Below are 24412 nucleotides of genomic sequence, written 5' to 3'. Positions count from 1 at the left end.
CTTCCAAAATTCTGAGATTACAGGCACGAGCCACTATCCCTGACCTAAAAGTTCATTTCTTTGGGGTGTCACTTGGCTTTCCAATTGTAGAGAGGTGCAAGGGCTAAACAAGTAATGAAAAAGATGCCTAGAAGGGCTCTTGTGATAAAAATGGGTTTGTTGCAATTCTTATTAGAGAAAACTGAAATAGTGTTAACCACAAAGTGACGCAGCAACCTCCTGGCTGCCCATTCTAATGATATGAAGTTTGAATCTTGATTCCATTGGGGCTTTTGCCTTAGTAATGGACATAAAAGCTAAAGTGATAAGAGAGTGTTACAGTGAGTTTCATACTGCAGCAATCTTCTTCAGTATTAATTGCTTATCAGTGTTCTATTTCCTCCTATTCTTATACTTAGAAATGACCACCATTTCTTTCATACCACCATTTTCATTTATTAGCAATAACAGAGGAAATACCAATAGCACCAATTCAAAATGAATCCACATGACGTGTTTTATCCTTACAGCTGTAATAACTAGTAACTAACATGGATTGGAAAGCACTTCGCAAATGTAAAAAGTGCTGTACAGATACATTATAATTATCATCATTAATAAATTAGCCCGATTCTCCTAGTTCAAAAGGCACGTAAGGTCAGATACATGGGCTTCAGTGGGGCAAAATGATCACAACCTACAATGTAGCAATGGTTCACATGTGTTGGCAACAAGTTTTACCCCATGCAATCCTGCAGAGCTGAAGTTACACACCCTTCAAAATATGGGAGAATGAAGCTAAAAGTAGACAGGACAGTTTTTTTTTAAATTTAATGTTTTTTTTAAATAACAGACTCCTACCTCTTTTATATTAATGCCTAAATAGATAATATAATTAATCAAACTTCTAAATTGTACATTATAACAAAATTAAAATGTCTTATTTAAGGTGACAGCAAATTTTGTTACTTTCTATGAGCTGATATTTCAGATACCATTAGAATTTCAAAGCATTCTGCAACTTCAAAGAGGTCAGATTGGTAAAATTTGTGCTTGCACACCCTCATGGAATATTCTCAGTATTCATTCCAAAATTGTTACTAGAACAAAACAGCTTTATCCATTCCCTTGCCAGCAGAAGTCTTGGCAAGAGATGGCTCTTGGCTGGACCATAAATAAAATTCCTTGAATCACCAGTATCTTGATTTAAGAAAGAAATTTTACTGTGTCTTTCATACACAAAAGCTGATTAACAATGGTTAAAAAAACACTACTCCACTTTTTCACAGGTGTACAAAAGGAAATATAATGGAATTACATTCAACAATAAAGCTTAAAGTTCACTCTAGGTAATAGTTGCATTAACATTCACATACACAAGCACAGAGTAAGTATATTTCAGGAGTCTTAGCATAGCATACAGCATACATATGGGAGATTGATTTCAGGTAACATCATAGGTGTTAGTAAGATTAGCAATTCAGAGTGTTATAGAAAAGGAAAACTAAACCAAAGAGAAGGTGTAGGCTAGCACACCAAGACAAGTCACAGAATTAGTAGATTGAAAAATCTGCTCACTGTATGAGAAAACAATATTTTTATTCAATTTTTGGGTCTTGATATATAGTTGGTTAGAGAAGGTTGTGTATCAAAGTGCACATAATTGTTTCTTAGAAAAGAGAGAGAGAGAGAAAGAGAGATCATTTTATTTAGTAATACATGCAAGAGGCAGCCCCAGAGTGACCTGAAAGAGTAAAGCTGTGATTGGCAGGTGGCCGATATAATACAGATGTTTCAGGCAATTCTCTTAAAGCACTTCTGTAGCAGCAATGATCATTTAAATGGCTGTAGACTGAATTCTCTTTTGAGGAGAGTTTAGGGGAATTGTATTCATATTTCTCTTTAAAGATTTATAGCTATAGACTTTCTCTTTTTTTAAATAAATCTATGAAACAACAAACAGCAAAAGGTGAGGTGTCGGGGTTTTCTTTTGCTTTTGCATAAGTATTGGAAAAGGATCTGGCCTTTTCATAAACATTGTGTGCAAAAGAATTTTTAATAAAGTGAGCACAGGACATGTATAGGAAACACATCAGATCTGCTTCTGTTTCCCAGGGTGGTTCTCTGTTAAAACACTGAACTGTTGGCTTGCAGGTATGATGCAGATTTTAGGTATAATGAAGTCACAGCCAACAGACTTTAGGGTCTCCTAAAGCCTTGTCAGTGGGGGTAGTTTTGTCTCCTAGAGGGTGGCCGCCACCTCTTGAGTTGTAAGATTTAGAAAGTCTGGTCCCTTTAAGTTTACACTTCCCCTCCATACTGATAACTTCCGCTGTTTATTTGTCTTTGTTTTCTTGCCTCCCTTGTACCAATTAGTCTAAGCTGGCTCGTCTCAGCCAATATCTGGCACTCGCATACCCGCGGTAGCCACACATACCCAGTGGCCGCAAACACCCAAGCTGCTCAATCTCAAAACTTTTCAGCCTGCCCTGCAAGTGTCATCAAGACAGGATCCCCGGAGCACAGGGCAGAGAGTCCAACCTCTCACTGGCGGGGCTGGGAAGCCTCTCCTTTGCGGCGGAGGAGAAAGGAAACTTGGGTCTGCTTTTTAGGTTCTGAAAACAAGCCAGAGTGGAGAGAAAGAGTTAACACCAGACTTAGTAAAGCTTTTACGACAAAACCTGTTAAATGCGTTCTAGACAGACACAGGGAACTTTCTGCAGATTTCTGAGGTCTCTAAGAGGGCTCATGTAGATAGGAAAAAGGAGCAGGGAATTGCTACATGGGAGAGATTTGCCATTATTACAAAAACTGGCTAAGTGGCTTGTTTCCATTTGAGGACCTCACTGGTCACTGTTGTCAGTCGTGCTGTTCCCTTTCTCTTTTTTCTCCTGGGTCTTGTTACCCTTCTTCTTTTTCTTCTTTTTCTTGGTCTCCTCCTTTTTGCCGAAGGTTATGAAGTCACTTTTGTCAATTTGGCTGTTAGTAGGCTCCTGCCGGATGGAGATGATTGCAGGAGATCCTGGGATAATGAATTTGTCTGGCAACTCACCGGGACCGGATTGTTTGGGGTTGCCTGGTCCGTATTTAAAGGTCCAGCTGTTGCTGTTGACACCCGCACCGACTGGAGGGGACACTTCTCCTGCCTCTGGTTCTGAAAGACAAAACATTACAAATCATTAACAGGATCAGCACATGCTCTTGATGCCACACTGCTGGTAGAGTACAGGAGTACTGCATAGGCAGGCTGAACCTCCCCAAAAAAATCACGAGTTGTTGTTTCAAGTCTGAGGGCAAGGCAAGTGTTTACTTATTTATTTATTTGTGTAATTTTTTTGAGACAGGATTTCCCTCTGTCACCCAGGCTGAAATGCAGTCACTGCAGCCTCGACCTCCTGTGCTCAATCAATCCTCCCATCTTAGCCTCCCAAGTAGCTGGAACTACAGGCACAAGCTACCATGCCAGGCTAACTTTTTAAAAAAATTTTTATAGAAATGGGATCTCACTATGTTGCCCAGGCTGGTCTCAAACACTGAAGCTCAAGAGATCCTCCCACCTTGGCCTCCCAAAGTGTTGGAATTATAGACATGAGCTACCACACCCAGCCAAGGCCAGTATTTACAGACAAGCAAGAGGGCAGGTTTTTTCACCAGGATACCAAGAATCTAGTTTCATAGTAACATATGTTTGGTTCTTTGTGAAGAATTTCCTAAAGAATACAGTTGTGATTATCTTGACTGGGAATGGGATGGGAAATACAGAGCCTAAAGGCAAAATATGCTCCTTTTAGTGTCTAGATTAAACTTTGGCTATAAATGTATTAGGATGTCTATTTTGTCCAAAACAAGAAAAATTAGTTGAATAAATTATTTGATCTTAATTTTATTGTAATAACATTGAAGGGTGGTGGGATGCAGCATGGAAGAGATGGGAATACACAGCGTAAGAGGATGGAATCCTGTTGTAAATTGAGCCTATTTGTTTAGATAAAACACTGGGAGCCAATTTTACTTTCCAAGCCAAATTCCTTCCCTCAGTGTGCTCACAGTCTAGTTGGACATACACTCAAGCAACTAGAAACCAACTTAATACATGCAATAACTAAAGTATACGTAAAGTATTGTGGGACTCCAGAAGAAGAAATTGTTAATTATACTTGAGAAAGTTAATGGGGTTCCAGAGGAGGTGAAATCTGCCCTGAGTCTTGGGAAAATGATTATGCATCCACAGGAGTTTTCAATAGAAGACATTCCCAAGAGTCTGATTGGAAGACACACCATAAAGTATACCAGTGACTTCTAGAAGAGTAGGAGTCAGAGCTGGAGAGGAAGGGTAATGGTCTGTCTGGGCAAAGTGATCCCAGTGGCCATGATATTGGAACTCTGACATCATAGCAATGTTTATGTATCTAACACTGCTCCTTTGGTTGACACGTGAAAAGCTCCATCAAATAAACTGTTTATGTTCAATTACAGTTTAGGGTTGTGTACAACTGCTATTTCAATTTCCTATTACTTCTCAGTCTCCTCTAATTTGGTGTCCCTGAGCAGTAATTTTCTAACATAACTCATGTCAAGTTCATTATATTACTTCCACAATCAATGGTCACATTTTAGTCCTCATCTTATCAAACCTCTCAACAGCATTTGTCATCCCCTTCTTGAAACACTTATTCTCATGAGTTCTTTGTCATGTAGGAGAATAACCCCAATAAGTTCTTAGATGGACTGGACCCCTGTTACAAAAGGCAGATTAACAAGAAAAAAAAGCAAACAGAAGTTTATTAACATGTATATTTCACATATACATGACAGACACCCAGAGAATGAGCAGTTCTCAAAAAGGTGACTTAGAATTCCAGCTTATATAGCATCTTCAACAAAGAACAATAAATTTTTAAAGAAGTGTAAGACAAAGGAAAAGACCTTTAAGGACTTTGAGTCTCTAATGGGTAGCTACTTGGGGGAAGGCAAATGAATGGCAGATAAAGGCTAATTTGTAAAGCAGTACCATTTCCAGGCCAATAAGAGTCCAAAGTTATCTTCAGTGGTTAACCTTTGTTCTCCCTGGTGGTGGGAGGCAGAGGAGGGAGGTGGAAGCAGGATAACTTTTGTCTTTGTAAATTTATGGTTTTTTAGGCAAATACAGGGAGGGCAGAAGACCTCTCCTGTATCTGCTTCTTTTATTATTATGATGATTATTATTTTTTTAATTTGAGATAGAGCCTTGCTCTGTTGCCCAAGCTGGAGTGCAGTGGCGAGATATCAGCTCACTGCAGTCTCTGCCTCCTGGGTCCAAGTAATTCTCGTGCCTCAGCCTCCTGAGTAGCTGGGACTACAGGCACATGCCAAAATGCCTGGCTAATTTTTTTTTTTTTTTTGTATTTTAGTAGAGATGGGGTTCCATCATGTTGCCCAGGCTGGTCTCGAACTCCTGAGCTCAGGCAATCTGCCCACTTCAGCCTCCCAAAATGCTAAGATTACAGGCGTGAGCCCACTGCACCCGGCCTGTATCTGCTTCTTTTAACTTGCCTTCAGCTTAACAATCCTTCTTATTTTGGGACAGCATATTCTGGCCCCCACCATCAAAACATTCTCCTGACCTTTCTCTCTGACTGTTCCTTGACAGTTTCCTTTGTCAGTCTCCTCATCTGTGTGTTGAAGCTTCCTTGGGTTTGGCCCTAGACTCTCTTCTCTATTTTCTCTTCACTCTCTCCTTTTGGGATCTCAGCCATATCCATAGATATAAATACCATATGAATAAGCTGATGAGATGCAGACTTATATTTTAAGCCCACATCTCTCTGTGCTCCAATCTCATGTATAACTGCCTATCTGGTATCCCCAGTTGGAAATCTCATGGGCATCCCAAACTGAAGAAATCTGAAATCAAACTCTTGATTCCTCGAATCTATTCCTTTCTAAATCTTTCCAGTTTCAGTAAATTACACCCCATTTACCCCATTTCTCAAGCCAGAAAGTTCAAAGCTAATTATTCATTTTTCTCTATTCTATTCTTCATTCTCCATTTATAATACATCATCAAGACCTGTCATTTCTGTCTCCTAAATATATCTTGACTCTGTCCTCTTCTCCCAATTTTCACTGCCACCACTCTTTCAGGACACCATCATCTCTTATATGAATTGCAGCAATAGTCTCCTTATTCAGTTTGCTTCCACTTTTGCTTCTCTCCAACCCTCCACACAGTAGCCAGAGTCATCTTTATTTCTTAAAGTCTCTCTTTAAAAATTGACGTATAACAGCCAGGCGCGGTGGATCACACATGTAATCCCAGCACTTTGGGAGGCCGAGACAGGCAGATCTCGAGGTCAGGAGATTGAGACCATCCTGGCTAACACAGTGAAACCGTGTCTCTACTAAAAAATAGAAAAAAATTAGCTGGGCGTGGTGGTGGGCGCCTCTAGTCCCAGCTACTCAGGAGGCTGAGGCAGGAGAATGGCGTGAACCCGGGAGGCGGAGCTTGCAGTGAGCTGAGATCGTGCCACTGCAGTCCAGCCTGGGCAACAGAGCAAGACTCCGTCTAAAAATAAAAAAAAAAAAAAATGAGGCATAACACACATATAGCAAACTCTTTTAAAAATATAAATCAGATTATATCACTCCTCTGCTTAAGCTTTCTACTGCCTTGAGAAAAAAAAAACAAAAAAAAATCCTTACCATGATACATAAGTCCCTTCAATAATCTGATTTTTATTTCTCCTCCACTCTCATCTACAAATCTCCCTCTTACTATTATACTCCATCCATACAGGCCTTCTTTCAGATCCTCAAACACTCTTTGGAGTTGTTTTTTATTGTTGTTTGTTAGAGATAGGTTCTCACTCTGTCAACCAGGCTGAAGTGCAGTGGTGCAATCATTGCTTGCTGTAACCTCAAACTCCTGGACTCAATCGACCCTCCTGTCTCAGCCTCCCAAGTGGCTGGGACTACAGGCCACCATACCTGGCTCCTTGGAATTGTTTTTGCCTCAAGATCTTTACACATCTGGTTTGCTTTTGTCTTGAGTGATCTCTCATCCATTCTTAGCATGACTCCTCATTCTTCAAGTCTGTATTAAATGTAACCTCCTTGGAAAGGCATTCTATGACATTCCTAGCCAAGCAGCACCCCCTTAGCCTATTATTCTCTACCACTGTAAGATTCACAAAGGCAAAAAATGTATCTGTTTATTCACCAATGTATAACCAGTGCCTAGCATAATTCCTGGCCCATAACAGGTGTTTAGTAAGTACTTGCTGGATGAATGAATGAAAGGACTGATGTGAGAAGTGAAAGTGGTACCCACTCTTTAGCAGACCAAACAACTCTCCAATGAGGCACTTTTGGGGTCCCTAAAGACAATGATGTAATGCATGTAAAGTACTAAGCTTGATCCTTAGCACAATGCAAGAATTCAGTAAATGGTATCACATATGGGCAATTATATATAATGCAGCTCTCGGGGCTTAGGAGGCCAAGATAATGATACTGCAAATTTACAGCAGGCAGTGATGAGAGGGGGCAAGAAATTTTCTTCTCTCTTCCAAACCCTTTTCCTTACACCATGCTTCCCCTGGCAGAGCTGACACAATAGCACTTTAGGGATGAGAAACAAATTTTTTCTCTGAGACTAATGACTTTGATCTATCTAAGTTAATCAAATCTGCAATTGAGCTCAGCCAGAATCTGCCTGTTTACCTTTAAAATACAGGTCCTGTCTCTAAGAGACTGAGACAAAAGAGAGAAATGTATTTAAAAACCTCTGATTCGGTGCCTAAAACTGGGTTTCAGCACCACTCCACAGTCCTTTAGTTGCCCTCAGAGCCCAAAATGGAAATTTTTCTTCAACCATAACCAGGACTCTGCATGAGGCCTAAGCACTGTCATCTGGAGATGCAGAACACAGAGATATGTTCATCTTGCACAGTTAAAGGGCATTAATGGCTGTGTGTATTGGCAGAGGGAGCCCCTCACAGCAGGACTGCCAAGAGTTAATCCACTTTAACATGTCACTGAGCTTCCTGGTTCTATATGACTCAGCCTAAACTCCAGGAGGCAGAGATCTAGTCAGGTGCCTCCTCCACATGTCCAACTTCCGCAGAGCAGAACAAGGTGTGGTCTCTCCAGTCCCTCACAGACCACTGTGCCTCACCTGTTCTGGTTGTTGTATAAACATCTCTGAGAGCTCAGCAGCATGTAGACTGTGACTCATTCCAGTAAAACAAAAGCTTAAGGATCTGACAAACACTGACTGACCTCCTGATCTGAATTCCTTTCGGTTAAGAGCACTCAAGACACTTGGCTGGCTTTGCCTATAAAATGTCATGCCTTTGGGGCAGAATCAAGGAGATACTCCCTTTTGAAGAAGATGAAAACGGAAGAAGCACATTTCTACCTCTAACCCCAACCAGGGGCCAGTATCAGCAAATGATCAATCAAGGAAATGTTTCTTCTTTCAGTGCTGCCTCCTTTCCCTTCTAGGATCTCCGGCAAGTCCCCACCCTTATGCTCCCAGGGTCCTAGCTCACCCTCAGGCAAAGACAAGACTGAGGATGCAGTCAAGACCCAAATGAATGGGCCTGTTAAGAGGCTAGAAGGAGGATTTCAGACACATATAAATCTGGTAGGGGTCTGAATCATTAGGCAGAGCCCTTCCCAGACTACAGATTACAACCCAATAGGATTTAAAAGTTTATTTAACAGAATACGACCATAATTATACAAAATATGGTTTTGCTTTTTTATTGGATTAGCCGATATCTTCACAATGGGTAGGGATATATTTTAAAATCAGAACAACATATATTTTAATAAAAGCGTACAGATCTTCACTTCTACTTTAAAAACTGCCCTCTGGGGCCGGGAATGGTGGCTCACATCTAAAATCCCAGCACTTTGGGAGTCTGAGGCAGGTGGATCACTTGAAGCCAGGAGTTCAAGACCAGCCTAGGGAACATGGTGAAACCCCATCTCTACTAAAACTATAAAAATTAGCGAGACTGTGGTGGTGCACGCCTGTAATTTCATCTACTTGGGAGGCTGAGGCATAAGAATCACTTGAACCCGGGAGGCGGAGGTTTCAGTGAGCTGAGATTGCACCACTGCACTCCAGCCTGGGTGACAGAGCAAACAAACAAAAAACCCTGCCCTCTGGAAGTAGCTGGCCACTTCATGTAATCCTATAATCCAATTTGGGCACTTCCCTTAGGCACTGCCCAGGAATCTTTTTGGCCAAATTTCCAGCTTTCCTCTTTCATGCTAAACTAACCCTGGCTGCCTGAGTTGATGGAGTTGAGCCTCAGGGACTAGGAATGATCAGGTCAGAGGCTTTGCCAAGGCAAATGCCAGGAAAGGGCCAGAAGATTGTGAAGCAAATGCCAGGCCTGTTAAACTCACCCTCATCCGCATTTGGAACTGTTCCGTTAAGGCCAGGAGGGCTTTTCTGATTTACGCTGACTTTCCCTAATAGAAGAACATAAACTCATTTTGACCAAGGATACTATTTTCAGGAAAGCTCTCAGAGGGGCATGTGCTGGAGGGTGTTGGAGGGTGTTCACTTTTCTTATCTTCTCTTCATCTTGCTTTGTTCTCTTTCTGTTCTTGAGGACTTGCCCTGGTTCTCTCACTAGTGCATAGTCCTGGGCCATTTACATAAATATCTCTGAGCCTCAGTTTCCTCATCCATAAAATGGAGATTATCCCCTTCCTGTCTACATCACAGGGTTGTCGATGTAGTTAACATTTACTGTGCCCTTCCTATGTGCGTGCAACAGAGTTAAACAAACCTGCACATCATATAGGTTTTGGTCCTGACAAGAGCCCTATGAAGTAGACATTTCTAGTATCTCTGTCTGTGTTATGTGTCTGTTTTATAGATGAGGGGACTAAGGACTAATGGTCACATGGTCACTAACTGGTGGAGCCTGGGACTCAAATCTAGGGAGTCTGACTCCAGCTAGGAGACTCAGATCCTGAGCTGTATAACAAGGTCATCCTTTGAAAACGCTAAAGCGTTATACAAATGTGCCAATTATTATGGTTATTGCCTGTTTTGTTACTACTATTTGGGAGGCACAGAGATGCCAGCAGGAGCCCTAAGCCAGAATGAGTTGAAAGGAGTGGAGGTGGGGGAAGGGGTGCGGATGCAGCCCGGCCTCCAGGTTTCGGCCCCGCCCCTTTGCTCCCCATTCATCCCTTTGTTACCAGCTCTGGGATTTCAGTGCTGAGGTTAATAAAGAGCTTCCAGAAAACCCATCATTTTGATTAAAGCCGGGGACTATCTTGCCAGACAGCACTCTGGAGCCTGCCTACCGCCCACTCTGCTAAGTCAGTGCAGCCGGCAAAGGCTATTAAATGATTACAGCCGTTTCCGGCCCAGCCCCTGGACTGCTCGTTCTTTGGCGCGGGCGGCTGCTGCTGCCTCTGGATGCCCAGGAAAGAGTCAGGGCACCGAAGGCTGTGCAGATTCTGTGTTTGCAAGTGAACTTCCAGGCTTTCCGCGCAGAGACACCCCGCCTCTCCCTCCTCCTTATTTCCGCTCACCACCCAAGTCTGCCACTGCAGTCTTTTTCAAACAGCCCCGATTTCTTTGCTCCTTCTTGGTTTTGGGCATCAATTTAATCATCCTCTCTCTCTGTCTCCCTCTTCGTCAGAATTTGGCCGATTGTAGAATGATAGTATATACTCAGGCTGACCGAAAGGCAAAAACCATCCGCCACCAACCACTGAAACAGCCCAGGTTGTAAAATATCTCAAGCTCCTTCCCCGCCCCCTATTTCGCCATCTGTGGGGTTTGTTGGACCGACTGGACAAGCTCCGCCTTCTCCCACACCTTCACCCCCAACCCCCGCCAGTCCTTTATGAATTGGGCAAACCTAATCTGAGTAATCACAGCCCACAAAACACAGGAGAATCGTGGTCTGAAACCCAAATCCTGTCCAGGATCAGAGAGAGAGGGAGGAAGCTAAGCCCACCTGGGCTAGCATTTCCAGCACTTCCCCGCTGCTGCTTAGTCCTTCAATTGACAGTGGAAAGATTTTTCCATGGAAACAAGGGAATGTAAAAATACACTCCCTGTTCTCTGTAGGATCTTAGGCTCTGTAATCAGAATAGTAGGCTTAAACCTGGCTACATCATGTAAATTATGGTGACGTTTGGCAAATTATTTCATATCTCTGGGCCTCAGTTTTCATCCGTAACAAAAGATCATAAGAGTGCCCACCCCATAGGGTTGATTTATAGATTAAATGTAACTATCCTTATACAGCACATAGCATAAGTGCATGGTGCAAAGTAAAAACTCGTTAAATTTTACTTATTAAGATCAGAGCAACAGAAGATTCATTTGTTTAAGGACTATTAATTGCTTATTATGGATTAGACAGTTTATTGGGTATTTTGCATGTATTTAATTTTAAATGATTTAATTACAATTAATTAAAGCTATTATTATAAGTGTATATCTAAATACATATTTAAAGCATATTTATTTTATAAAAAAGGAATCTGAAGGCTTAAATTACAGCAAGATAATTTGTCCTAAATCACACAGGATTTTTTTTTTTTTAGAGACAGCGTCTATATCTGTTGCCCAGGTTGGAGTACAATGGTGAGGTCATGGCTGACTGCCAGCCTGGATCTCCTGGACTCAAGTGATCCTCCTACCTCAGCCTTCTGAGTAGCTAGGACTACAGGTGTGCGCCACTATGCCTGGCTAAGATTTTTTTTTTTTTTTAATATACAGAGATAGGAGCCAGGCATGGTGGCTCATGCCTGTAATCCCAGCACTTTGGGAGGCAGAGGCAGGTGGATCACCTGAGGTCAGGAGTTCGAGACCAGCCTGCCCAATATGGTGAAACCCTGTCTCTACTAAAAATACAAAAATTAGCTGGGCATGGTGGCAGGCACCTGTAATCCCAGCTACTCGGGAGTTTGAGGCAGGAGAATCACTTGAACCCTGGAGAAGGAGGTTGCAGTGAGCCGAGATCTTACCATTGCACTCCAGCTTGGGCGACAAGAGCAAAACTCTGTCTCAAAAAAAAAAAATTATATATATATATATATATATATATATATATATAGAGAGAGAGAGAGAGAGAGAGAGAGAGAGAGAGAGAGAGAGAGATAGGGCCTTGCTGTGTTGCCCAAGCTGGTCTTGAACTCCTGGCCTCAAGCAATATTCCCACCTCTGCCTCCCCAAAGTGCTAGGATCACAGGTGTCAGCCACCACATTCAGCCCCACACAGGGATTTGATAATGAAGGTGAAAAACTATTCTCACATTGACTCCTTGGCTCAATAATCAAATAGTTTTTGTTTGTTTTGTTTACTTCTTGTGAAGCCTTGGGGATGAGGGAAGAAACGGAGTTGAGCTCCATTCACAGGCCTAGCATTGTGATCCATAGAGCAGCTGGGAGAGTGGTGTGTGTGTGATTGGATGTCAGGCTTAGCAATGGGGAGGCCAATCTAATACCACTCCCCAGAGGCCGCTAGAGCTGCTACTCCTGGGTATTTCACCCTCTTTGGGTGGAATGAGTTGAGCTGGAAGAAGATTTTTTGGCTGTTTGGTGTCCCAAGCTACAGCTGGGCTAATTTTCAGTAATCTTGGAGCGGAAGAGATAAATACACTTGGCATATTTTTAAAGCCACAGCTCTTGCTTTGTGCCCAAAATAACTCTGCCATTTCTAGGTTAAGAGTATAAAGACATCATGTGCTGCGAACCCAGATTCAAACATTGGAATGGCTGGTCTCCGTAGTTAGCTAAAAAAAAATCACATTTCTTCTTTCTGTGAGCCCCCCGCAACCCAGCAGGGCTCAGGCTGCACAGTTTTCTCTACCTTGTTTCCTGGTTGATAAGGTCCCCCAGGATGTAGGGAAGGCAATTTCCCTTTATAGTCTCTTCTCAAAATACCCCCTCTTCAGTTGGCTGTCATATCCAGGGGGTAACAAAATGCTTAAAATGTAGGTTCTTGGGTAACATAGACTTGAGTTGGAATCTGCTTCACCACTTATTCGTTGAACGTCGAGCAAGGTACTTGGCCTCTTAGCTCCCATTCTTTCATATGCAAAACAAAGATAACAATAACCATCTAATGGGATTGTGAACATTAAAAAGAGACAAGGCTTATAAATCACACAGATCAATGTCTGTCATGAAGAAATTCTGAAATAAAGAATGGGTATTATTACTATGCAGTATTCCTTTACTAATCCAACTCCCACTTTAACCACCTATTCTCAAATGTAGTACTTCCAGAAATTCTCTTTTCCAAGGACCCTCTCCCCATCAGGCTCTGCTCCTCCTAGGGGATTGAAGACTTCCGGCTGTGACATTTTCCAGCTTAGAAATGGTTGCTAGGTTACTCTCCATAGCCCTCTGAAGGAGGAAGTGAAGGAGACTACTTAGGCATGGTGGAAAGCACACTGGACGAAGTATCAAAAGTCTTGGGTTCAAATCTCAGCTCCAGCATTCTGCTTTCTACTATTTTCTAGGATACTATTTGATTAACATTGACTTACAGTTTCTTCATCTGTAAAATGGATATAATAGCTACCTCCCAGAGGCATTGTTATTTATTCAACTAAACTTATTATTTACAAGGCCAGGCATGTGGCTCACACCAGTAATCCAGCACTTTGGGAGGCCAAGGCAGGCAGATCACCTGAGGTCAGGGGTTCCAGACCAGCCTGACCAACATAGTGAAACTCTGTCTCTACTAAAAATACAAAATTAGCCTAGCGTGGTGGTGCAAGCTTGTAATCCCAGCTACTTGGGAGGCTGAGGCAGGAGAATCACTTGAACCCAGGAGGCAGAGGTTGTAGTGAGCTGAGATTGTGCCATTGCACTCCAGCCTGAGCAACAAGAGGAAAACTCCGTCTCAAAAAAAAAAAACTTCTTTACAATAAATTAGACATTAAATTAGGAATTAGGGATATAAATATGAATAATATTAGGACAAGTACCCTGTTCTCAAAGAGTTACAGCACAGTGGGAGGAAAAGACAAGTAAATGAATAAATACAATAATAGTGTTAAAGGATAAACCAGGTAGATAAACTCTGGCATAAAGATGGCATTAAACTTTCTAGAGACGGTGTGTGCAGTGGTTAAGAGCACAGACTCAGAAGTCAAACAATCCTGCTTCAGATCCTGGTGCCCTTACTAAATGTGTGATCTTATTTAATCCTATGGGTGTCAGTTTTCTTAGCAGTAAAATGAGTATAATAATGCACAAATTTCTGGGTGTGGTTATACAGATTAAAGGAGTTAATACTTGTAAAGTGCTTAGAATAATACTTGGCACATGGCTTAACTGTTCAGTACAGGTTAGCTATTATGATTCACAAGTAAATTTTCTCCTCTGTTTGCTCTAGCATTTTCAACTGCGGAGGCTAAGTCTGTTGATGATGATGTCACTGAGTTAAGTGACATATAGCACTAGCTCGAGGTGGGGATGGAAGGCTCAGAGGGAAGTATGTAACAAGTGCAGTCCAACCACAGGTAAGTGAATGCCAATTTGCCAATTTGATATTTTTATATCCTATGAATCTGTAATTCTACTTCTGGAAATTTATCCTGTATAAATACTAGCAAGCGTGCATAAGAAATATGTATAAGAATGTATATTGCATTGTTTAGAAAACATAGATACCAACAGCAAATTGGATAAATTATAATATAGGTATACAACATAGTACTATACCCTTACTCAAGAAGATTGTGGCAAATCTATATGTACTGACGTAGAAAGGTGTTTGTTAACACACACACACACACACACAAAGCTGTATAATAATATGTATTGCATCATCCCATTTTGCTTTTTGAAAATCTCTATATAGTCATGCGCCCCATAATCATGTTTCAGTCAACAACAGACCACACATATGACAGTTGTCCTATAAGATTATAATAATGTATTTTTATTGTACTTTTTCTGCGTTTAGGTATGTTGAGATACACAAATACTTATCATTGTGTAAAAATTGCCTACAGTATTCAGTATAGTAACATGATATACAGGTTTGTAGCCTAGGAGAAATAGGCCGTACGATAGAGCCTAAGTGTGTAGTATGCTATATCATCTAGGTTTATGTAAGTACATTCTATGATATTTGTACAACGAAAAAACTGCCTGAAGACACATTTCTCAGTGTATCCCCATTGTTAAGTGATGCAAGAAATATTTGGAAGAGTGAACCCTAAAGTAAACACGGAAGTTGGGTGGTAATGATAGTTTCAATAATGATGTCAATATAGTTTCATCAGTTGTAATGAATGTACCACTCTGGGCAGGATGTCACTGTGGCGGGGGTGTGGGGGCATTGTGTATGTAGGAGAGCAGGAGTGCATGAGAACCCTGCACTTTCTACTCAACTTTGCTGTGAACCTAAAACTGCTCTAAAAAGTAAAGTTGATTAATTTCAAAAAAATATTGGAGGATACACACAAAATTGTTAACAGTGGTTGCTTCATCAAAGGGGAGTGGGATTGAGGGAAATAAATATTTCTATGCAAAAATGCTATATTTTTTAATACTTACTTCAACAATGTAATTCTATTTTATTTAAAAATACATTAAAATGTAGACATATAAAGAATTCTGAAGATGCACTCTAAATTATTGGTAGTGGTTACTTTTGGAAAGCATGATTGGATGTAGGGAGTGAGGCACTACTCATTTTATTTTAGTCCTGCACAGATATAATTTGTTATGACTTTTGTTTCTTCTGTAATTAAATCAAAGAGATAGAGGTTCAGAAGAATACTAGCCCAACATGGTTCAAAAACTAGCCTGGACCCAGGATTAACTACACAATTTGCAGGAACCAGTGAAATTTGCCAAATGAAAATGGGGGGAGGCGGCCCTTGTTAACAAATTATCAAGAACTTCAAGATAGTGACAGCATAATATCAAAACACACAGGGCCTTTCTAAATGCTGGGCTCCAAGAAGCCAGACTTGCCCAGGCCTGAGCACTACTGGGTTCCTCCCTTAGCACCGCAACTTGACACTGACTATTCCGAAAGTTTTCACACTGCCTGCCCCACCTGAAACTCTATGAGGCATTATTTCACCCGACAACAAAATGGCTTCTGACTTTGGTTGGGTTTTCAAACTTTTCTTCTTTACCCTTCCCCCTTACTTTGTTACAATCTGTGCTTCTTAAAATTTGGCAGCAATCCCAGGCTCTGTGTTGCTGTGTCACTTCTCAGCCTTGAGCAACCATTTCTAGACAAGTAGTGATATCCTTGCATCGAGGGTATAAAATGGAGGTGCTGTCAGCACATCGCAGTATAAGGAAGGCAAGATAATGGGAGAAGCCTCTACACCACCCTGCACACCTCCATACCATTCCATGTAATCTAGCAAAAACATCTTGAATCCTCTTTACTGTGTGCCAAGCACTGTGTTAAGTGCTAGGAGCATTAAATTGAGTAGTAATAGTTCTGATGACATTTTTGAGTGGCTACCATGAACTAAGCATGGTTCTAAGCATTTTGCATGCATTATGTCATTTAATACTTACAACAGCCTATGGTCTCTCCTCTTTTACACATTGATAAATCTGAAGCACAGGTTGCACAATTATTAAGTGATACGATAGAAATGTGAGGCACTGTGCAATGCCAGGCTATCTTCCTTCAGAAACTAACATGAGACAAATTTTAAACCTGCCCTTCACTCTCCACATTTTCTCAGACATGATATACCAAATCCACCAGGATTACCTAAGAACATTTCCAAGGCCAGCCCTTTTTTTAACAATTAAAAAAATGCTGCATTTACTTCCCTTTTCGATTCTCCTTTTCTAAACACTCCAAAGTTTCCAATATTTGGTTTGGGAGAAGAAAAACACTAAGTTAAAAGCTCATAGCTCATCTTGACATATTATTCAGTACAGTGATCGCCCCTTATTTGAGGTTTGATTTCTGAGGCTTCAGTTACCCACAGTTAACCTTAGTCTGAAAATATTAAATGAAAAATTTCAAAAATAAACAATTCATAAGTTTTAAATTGCAAGCTGTTCTGAGTAATGTGATGAAATCTCAAGCCATCCCACTTCATCCTGCCCAGTACGTGAATCATCCCTCTGTCCAACCTGTCCATGCCATCTACACTACTCACCTGTTAGTTCACTTAGAAAGTGTCTTGTTATCCGATTGGCTGTTTTGGTATCAAAGGGCTTGTATTCAAGTACCCTTATTTTACTTAATACTGGCCCCAAAGCACAAGAGTATTGTGCCTAATTTATAAATTAAACTTTATCATAGGTGCACCTACGAAAGAACATAATGTATATAAAGGTCAGTACTAAATGAGGTTTCAGGCATCCACTGAGGGTCTTGGAATGTATCTCCACAGATAAGTTTGGATTGCTGTAGGTTGATTTTTGAAAATTCAGTAGAGTTAAGGAAACTTAAAAGAATCTTCTTTCCTAAATATAAACAAACCAACTAACCTTCTAGTGGCTCTCCATGGCCAACAAATGAAACTACAAATTATTTAGCAGGATGTTTAAGGTCCTACAAAATCTGATTCCAGTCTACGTTTCTGATCTCATTTCCTAACATCTCTTTATTCTACCACATCCATCAAATGCACTCATCTTATTAACCCAGACTACACAATTCAGTTTTTTTGTATTTTGTTTTTGCATGCACGCATTGTTTCCTTTGCCTGGAATTCTCTTCCTCTCCACATCCTACTTGCCATCCTGCAATACCCAGTATTTTAAATTTTTTTTGAGACAGGGTCTCATTCTGTCACCCAGGCTGGAGTGCAGTAGTGTGATCTCAGCTCACTGCAACCTCCACCTTCCAGGTTCAAGTGACTCTCGTGCCTCAGCCCCCCAAGTAGCTGAGACTACAAGTGCATGCCACCACACCCGGCTAATTTTTATATTTTTTTTGTAGAGATGGGGTTTTGCCATGTTGCCCAGGCTGTTCTCAAACTCCTGGTTTCAGGCAATCCACCCGCCTCAGCCTCCCAAAGTGCTGGGATCACAGGTGTGAGCCACTGCGCCCGGCCTCAATATCCAGTATTAAATGTCAAATAATCTCTGACTTAGTCCCCTGAATTTCCAATTCCATCTTCTGAGGTCCCACAACATCCACTGTTCATGGTTGCTGAGAGTGTTTGGGCCCTATGAAAACAATCTGGGGACTGTCTCAAGAAAGGCAGCCTAGCTTACCTTATTTACCTAGGGTTTGAATTGATTATAACATAGACAGACCCTGGGTCCCATTCTGGACCAACAGGCCCTGGTGGTTTGTCCCAGCTTCCTTCCCCTTCGTTGACCCTACCTACATAGGGCATTATTGTGGTCCTTATCACATGACAATGTAATATTTCCATCATATTTCTTTACATTTCTCCCTTCACCATTAGATTTATAAGGGCAGGACTGTGTTATATTTAATATTATATCTGCATCACCTAGAACAGAGCCTGGCCTGACCTAAGTGCTTAATAAATGTTTGATGATGACTACAGTCATGTATCACTTAACAATGGGGATATGTTCTGAGAAATGCATCACTAGGCATTTTTGTTGTATGGACATCACAGAGTGTACTTACACAAACCTAGATGGCATAGCCTACTACATACCTAGGCTATATAGTATAGCCTATTGCTCCTAGGCTACAAACCTGCACAGCATGTTACCGTACAAAATACTGCGCAATTGTAATATAATGGCAAGTATTTGTGTATCTAAACATAGAAAAGGTACAGTAAAAATATGGTATTACAATCTTATGGGACAGCTGTCACATATGTGGTCCATTGTTAACCAAAGTGTCATTATTTGGTACACAACTATATATAGAGGGTCCCAACAAAATTCTCTATTGGAGCCAAGCCAAGAAAAGCATCCCTAGAAAGGATACTATATACTTCACTTCTTTATCTCTCTCTCTCTGTCTCTCTCTCCCTGTGTGTGTGTGTGTGTGTGTGTGTGTGTGTGTGTGTGTGTGTGTGTGTGTGAAAGAAAGAAGGAGAACAGGAATGAATAAGGACTTTAAAAGAGAAATGCTGATGAAGGTGGTTAATGATGGAGTTTCAGGGACCCGGCTGGGAGGTAGTTTTTGTGAGGATCTTCGTAGTTTTTGTGAGGATCTTCGTAGTGCCCTTCAAATCACAAACACTTAGAAGGTATTATCCTGGAGGCAAGGTTGTGACCCTGGGCAAGAAAAGACCAAAGAAGCTAATTTATATATCTAAATCCCCAGATTCAGAGAGAACATACCAAAAAGCTAAAGAAATTAGCTTTAGTGAGTTTCCCTCTAAAGAAATTTCCCAAAGGCAAATATTTAGAATCGATTTATACTTGTTGCAACAGAAGGAAATTGATGTGACACTGACCGCTGAATAAACATAGCCCTGCTGACTGCAGATTGCAGGAACAGCAGTTGGATTGACATCTTGATGACACACGGAGCCCACAGGGGATGCCGGACTCTGGGGAGGCTCTTTCATGGGTCCCATGGCCTAATCATTGTCAGCAGTATAAGGGGTGATTTAATCTCCAGTCAGAGCTGCTGTAAGTATGGAGAGGGCCTAAGCTTTGGAGATATCCAGCTTGTTTAGAATAGCAAGGAGGGAGCTAGAGTGAAACTGGTTGTTATACAAAATGTTCCAAAAAAACAAACACATCCTTAGATACATATGGATCCATAAAATTGACCCTGAACCATCCTACCCTCCTATCCCCAACACAGGAAGCATCACAGGAAAAGCAGGTGGGATTTACGAACACTGGCAGGAACATTACCCACCCCTCAACCCCTAACACACACATACACACCAATCAGGCTCTTTCTTCTATTTTTCAGGGAAGTTCTGGATATAATCTGCTTTCACTTAGACACAGACGCTAGATGCATACAAGGCAGGCAATATGTGTTGCCCCATCTCCTGGCATCACTTGTGACAGTGACTTTTCCATTAGCTACCATGCCCCAGGATTGAATCCTTACAGATTGGCCTCTGGGTGATCTAAAGAGTACTGTCCTCTGCTGCCTGCTCCCAACTCTTGGAACAATATTCTTAAACCTGGGGCAGAACAATATCTCTAAGTCCAGAACACAATAATATAGTGGGAACCATTTTTCTCCTCTCTCCACATTTCCACCTTTGCTCTTAGAAAAGGGAATGCCCACCAAAACAATACTCCCATCCTTTGCAGGGATGTGCTAGGAAAAGAACTTTCATCTTTAGCTCTACTTCCTTCCTTACTCTTCCCAGGAAGGGAGAGTAGTTTATCTGATTGGATAGATCACTGAAAGCATGATTTAAATGGATCACGCTTCTTGATTGAGCAAAGTTAGCATCATCAGTCACTGTTCTTCCATGACACATCTCACCTTAATTCTCTTTCTCTACTCTAGCTCATTCTCTACTGAAGTTAACTTACACACACACACACACACACACACACACACACAGAGCCACCTCTGCCTGAACATGAAAGACCATGTGGTAGGCATAATAATGGCCCCACCAAAATGACTGCATTCTAATTTTAGAACTTGTGAATATGTTATGTTACATGGCAAAAGGGATTTTGTGTTAATTTGTTATGGCAGCCCTAGGAAACTAATACAGATTTTGGTATCTGGAAGTGCGGTTCTGCTGTTATAAATGCCTAAAAATGCGGAAGTGGCCTTGAGATTGGGAAATGGGCAGAGTCTAGAAGAATTTTGAAGAGCATGATAGAAAGAGCCTACATTACCTTGAACAGGCTGCTAGTAGCAATATGCATATTAATGGCTCTACTAGAGAGGACTCCGAAAAAATTGAGGAGCAAACCTAAATTGTCATGAACAGATTGTTATTACAAATATGGCATTAAAGGTGCTGCCAGTGAGGGCTCAGGTAGAAATAAGGAGCCTGTTATTGGAAACTAAAGGAAAGTGGATCCTTGTTATATAGTGGCAAGACCACACCTTGATTTTAGCCAGTGAAACTCACTGTGGACTTCTGACTTCCAGAACTGTAAGATAATACATTGTGTTGTTTTAAGCCATGAAGTTTATGGTTAATTTGTTATAGCAGTAATGGGAAATAAATACAGACACCCTACAGTTGGCCTAGAACTCAGACAGTAAATAGTCTTTTCCAAGTTACCAAGCTATTCCCTTCATGTATCATGCGGGACAAGATAATAGTAATGTGTTAAGTGTATAGAGTTCAGCAGCAAGCAGACATGAGTTCAAATACTGCCTTTACCACTGCGTTTATTAATGAATTTAACAAAATTTATTGAGCATCATTGTGTGCTAGGCATCCTGCTTGACACTGGGAACACAGTGGTGAGCAAAAAACATTTTTACTAGCTGTGTGAATGTAAGAAAGCCACTTAATTCTTATGAGCTTTAATTTTTTTATCTGAAACATGGGAATAATAATGTACTTCTCTCAAAGTTAAGTATGCAACATATGTAAAGTGCTTATCACAGTTCTCAATAAATGGTAGCTACTGTCTTCCTTTCTCTTGTTCTAAGAGACTATTTCTACAATCCAGGAGGCAACAGTATGGGATTTAAAGACTTATAAAACTTGACCCAGCAAAGACTCACTCACTGGAACATACACTTAAAATACAATGTCCTCAGGGCTCTATTTTTGCTAATAGGCTTTAGCTGAGAGAAGGGAGCTTCTTCTGTATTCCATGGTTCATCGTCCAACACAGGGCCAAATTTACAGGCTCAAAGGTATCCACCCTAGGGCTGTTGATATACCTAGTGATGCTCTTATCCCCATAAATCTGGACTCTCCGAAAGCAGCTTGGTGTGCATCTAATGTAAATCATTCATACTGGCTGAGGCTTCTAGTCTTACCACAGACCTTTACGGTATTCATCTGACTCCAGGTGATTATAGGAAAAGAGATCGAACAGGTGTGTTCTTGGGTAATACAGTATCTATGATGCACAGTCAAAAAAGACAAGAGAGAAGACTTGGGGAATGTCACCTCACTATTCAGCTTGATACATGATACCACCTACAGCAACAGCTCTGGACACAAGATTGGGTCAATGCTGGTTGAAAGCCCAAGCTGGTGAACCTTCTTGGAACATCACCAACAAATTTGCTTGATTAGATTTTCTGTACAGGGCAGGCTTTACTTATTTTTAAAGTTTGTTTGGTTGGTTTTTTACAGACAATGGCATCGATAACCTCAAGACCCGGGGTACATTGGTATCCAGCAGACAAGGAATACAACGCTAGTTACAATAAACTTCTCTTTGTTCTCCTTCAGGTCCACATTTGGTTCTTAAAAGTCACCTTTTCATACCCTAACTTTCTATTATTATGCCTCTTGAGTCTGACTTCTACAGAGCTCTCAATTTCCTGTTTCAATAGTAGCACAAGCATCCTTTGTCCCCCTTATTTCCTTTAAGTATTACCATCTTCAGGACTGACTTCTCCCATCCTTTGCCTAGCCCATGCCCTTGGAGATAGACAATTTCAGGCAGGGCTGTTGCTGAGGAAGCTCTTGGTCTCACTGAGAAAAACGTGGAATGTCATCTATCTCTGCTCTCCCTCTTTTTCTGATTGTGAATAATGGAGACTCCAAGTGCTGAGGCAGAGAAAGATTCCTCTCCAGTCCACACACTCATTGACAGGCTTCCTGGCAGTGACCAATCTTATGGCCCTTTCCTGGGGGCCTCTAGTCTCTAGCCAGTGCTTGAACTGAATATGTTTCTCCAGATTAGGCAATGACCTTTTCAACTGCAAAGCTGACTGCCTCTGAAGATAAAATTTTCACGTTCCTTTGAAATCTGGGCAGAGTTTCTTTTAAAATATTGCCATGAAAGACCCTTGCTGTCACTAGGACAGACTTTCATTTTTAGTTTACTTGTGTCAGTGAGGCTGAGGACAGGGCTTGCCGGAGCCACAAAACGTAAAGGAATTACAAACTATCTTCCTCCTCTGCCCTCAACTCAGGTTATAAGCAGGTCTTTCTTGTTCAAGCACCTCCCAGGAGGAGTTCCAAGCCTAACAGTTCTAAACAATCTCAGCAATTTTTCCCACAGAGTGAAGTGCAGACTCTCCACCCTCCATATCATCTTTCCCACAAAGCTCTCAGTCACACAGGTGACCTATCACCTTTGAGCTGAGTCAGGTGGCAAAGTTGGTGAGACCCTACTTCTTTGGCCCTTTGTGACACTGAGATCTCCCCAGCAGAAACTTGAATCGCCCTTTTGACAAGGGGCTTAAAACTTCAGCTACAAAGAATGGTGTATAAAGAAAGCTAGAAGGGAGGGTAATTCAGAAACTCTCCTGTTTAATGCAACACTCTTAAACAAAAGAAGGGATAAAGTGTCTTATTTTTCTAAGATATATTCAAAAGTTGTTTCTCCTGACAAGGTTTTCAGAGGCCAGACTGTATTGCCTCAATGTAGCTGGCATATTAAAGGAATCAATGATAACTGAAGAAACTATAATAAGTCTCTATTTCCTTACCCTGCATTAGCCTGCTTCTCTCCATCGTGGGGCTTGAAGGAAACTGCAGCCTAAGAGAACAGTGTTGTTCTATTCTCCTCTCTACACCCTCTAAAATGTTATATCCAGGAGCGTACATCTGAGTGCACATGAGACTGGATAGGTTTCAGGAGACACGTGATCTCTGTTTGGGGCTACTGTTACGGAAGAAATTCTTTTATTATGTATCATGGTCTTAACCATGACTGTATTCTGCCCAGGCCACCAATCCTAGAATAATTACTATGGGGCAAATGAGAGGTCCAAGAAAATACAGAGCGTCTAGGGAAAGAATTATCTTAGAGTCTATTCATAAACAAAAATGTTTAATTTCAGAAAACCAGGAAATCTCCATTCTAGTCTTTTATTTACATGACCATTAAAAGTGGAAGGTACAGAGTGTTTTCCCAAGAAGAAGATGAAGAAAGTCATGAATGGATGGGGCCAGCAGAGACTTAAGTAAGCTTCATGGCTTCTCCTAGGTAGAGGATGCTAATTCCCCTTCCCACACCCTTGCTTCCTCCCTTCAGGTCAATCCAAAACAAACAAATTCTTTACATAAGCTGCAAAGAGAACTCTGGCAAACACAATGAGTTTCACACCCCCAGAAAGTAAAAGTACATCTTAAAAGGACTTACTTTCCTCGGGTAGCGAAAGCCAAGCCAAGCTGGCACTCCTGGGCTGTCAGATGGCAGGTGACAGCGAAGGATACTCACAGGCGGGAGCTGCCCCACTCACATAGATCCCTGATCTCATTTTTTTTTCCTAATAAGGATATGCACACACCTCCCAGGACTGTCATTGCTATGACAACGGCAGAAGTTGAGGTTGAACAGGTTAGTGGAACAGCATGCTTTCTAAATTCTCCAACAAGGCCCGAGGCTGCACTCACTCATGAAATGGAAAAATTCATGTTGACAGTGCTCCTAAACAGATTC

At 41.3% G+C, this 24412-nt stretch overlaps 1 protein-coding gene across 19 annotated transcripts in view; it reads right to left on the bottom strand.

Moving 5' to 3' along the window:
* Positions 1 to 1180: 1180 nt before the first annotated feature.
* LOC101152878 (protocadherin alpha-C2) overlaps positions 1181 to 24412 on the bottom strand; it is a 214820-nt gene continuing 191588 nt past the window's right edge. For 15 of the 19 annotated variants that reach the window (XM_055389215.2, XM_019026989.4, XM_019026988.4 and 12 more), the window contains exon 4: positions 1181 to 3133. In XM_055389215.2, the coding sequence (XP_055245190.1) occupies positions 2823 to 3133 (311 nt within the window). In that variant the 3' untranslated portion in view covers positions 1181 to 2822. The remainder of the gene's footprint in view (positions 3134 to 24412) is intronic. The other 4 variants (XM_055389216.2, XM_019026992.3, XM_055389217.2 and 1 more) reach the window with 1 other exon arrangement.

The sequence above is a fragment of the Gorilla gorilla genome, chromosome 4 (genome assembly GCF_029281585.2).
Source record: "Gorilla gorilla gorilla isolate KB3781 chromosome 4, NHGRI_mGorGor1-v2.1_pri, whole genome shotgun sequence".
Classification (NCBI taxonomy): Eukaryota; Metazoa; Chordata; class Mammalia; order Primates; family Hominidae; genus Gorilla; species Gorilla gorilla.
Note: the sequence above shows the minus strand (reverse complement) of the source record. Positions and strands in the feature narration are given on the sequence as shown.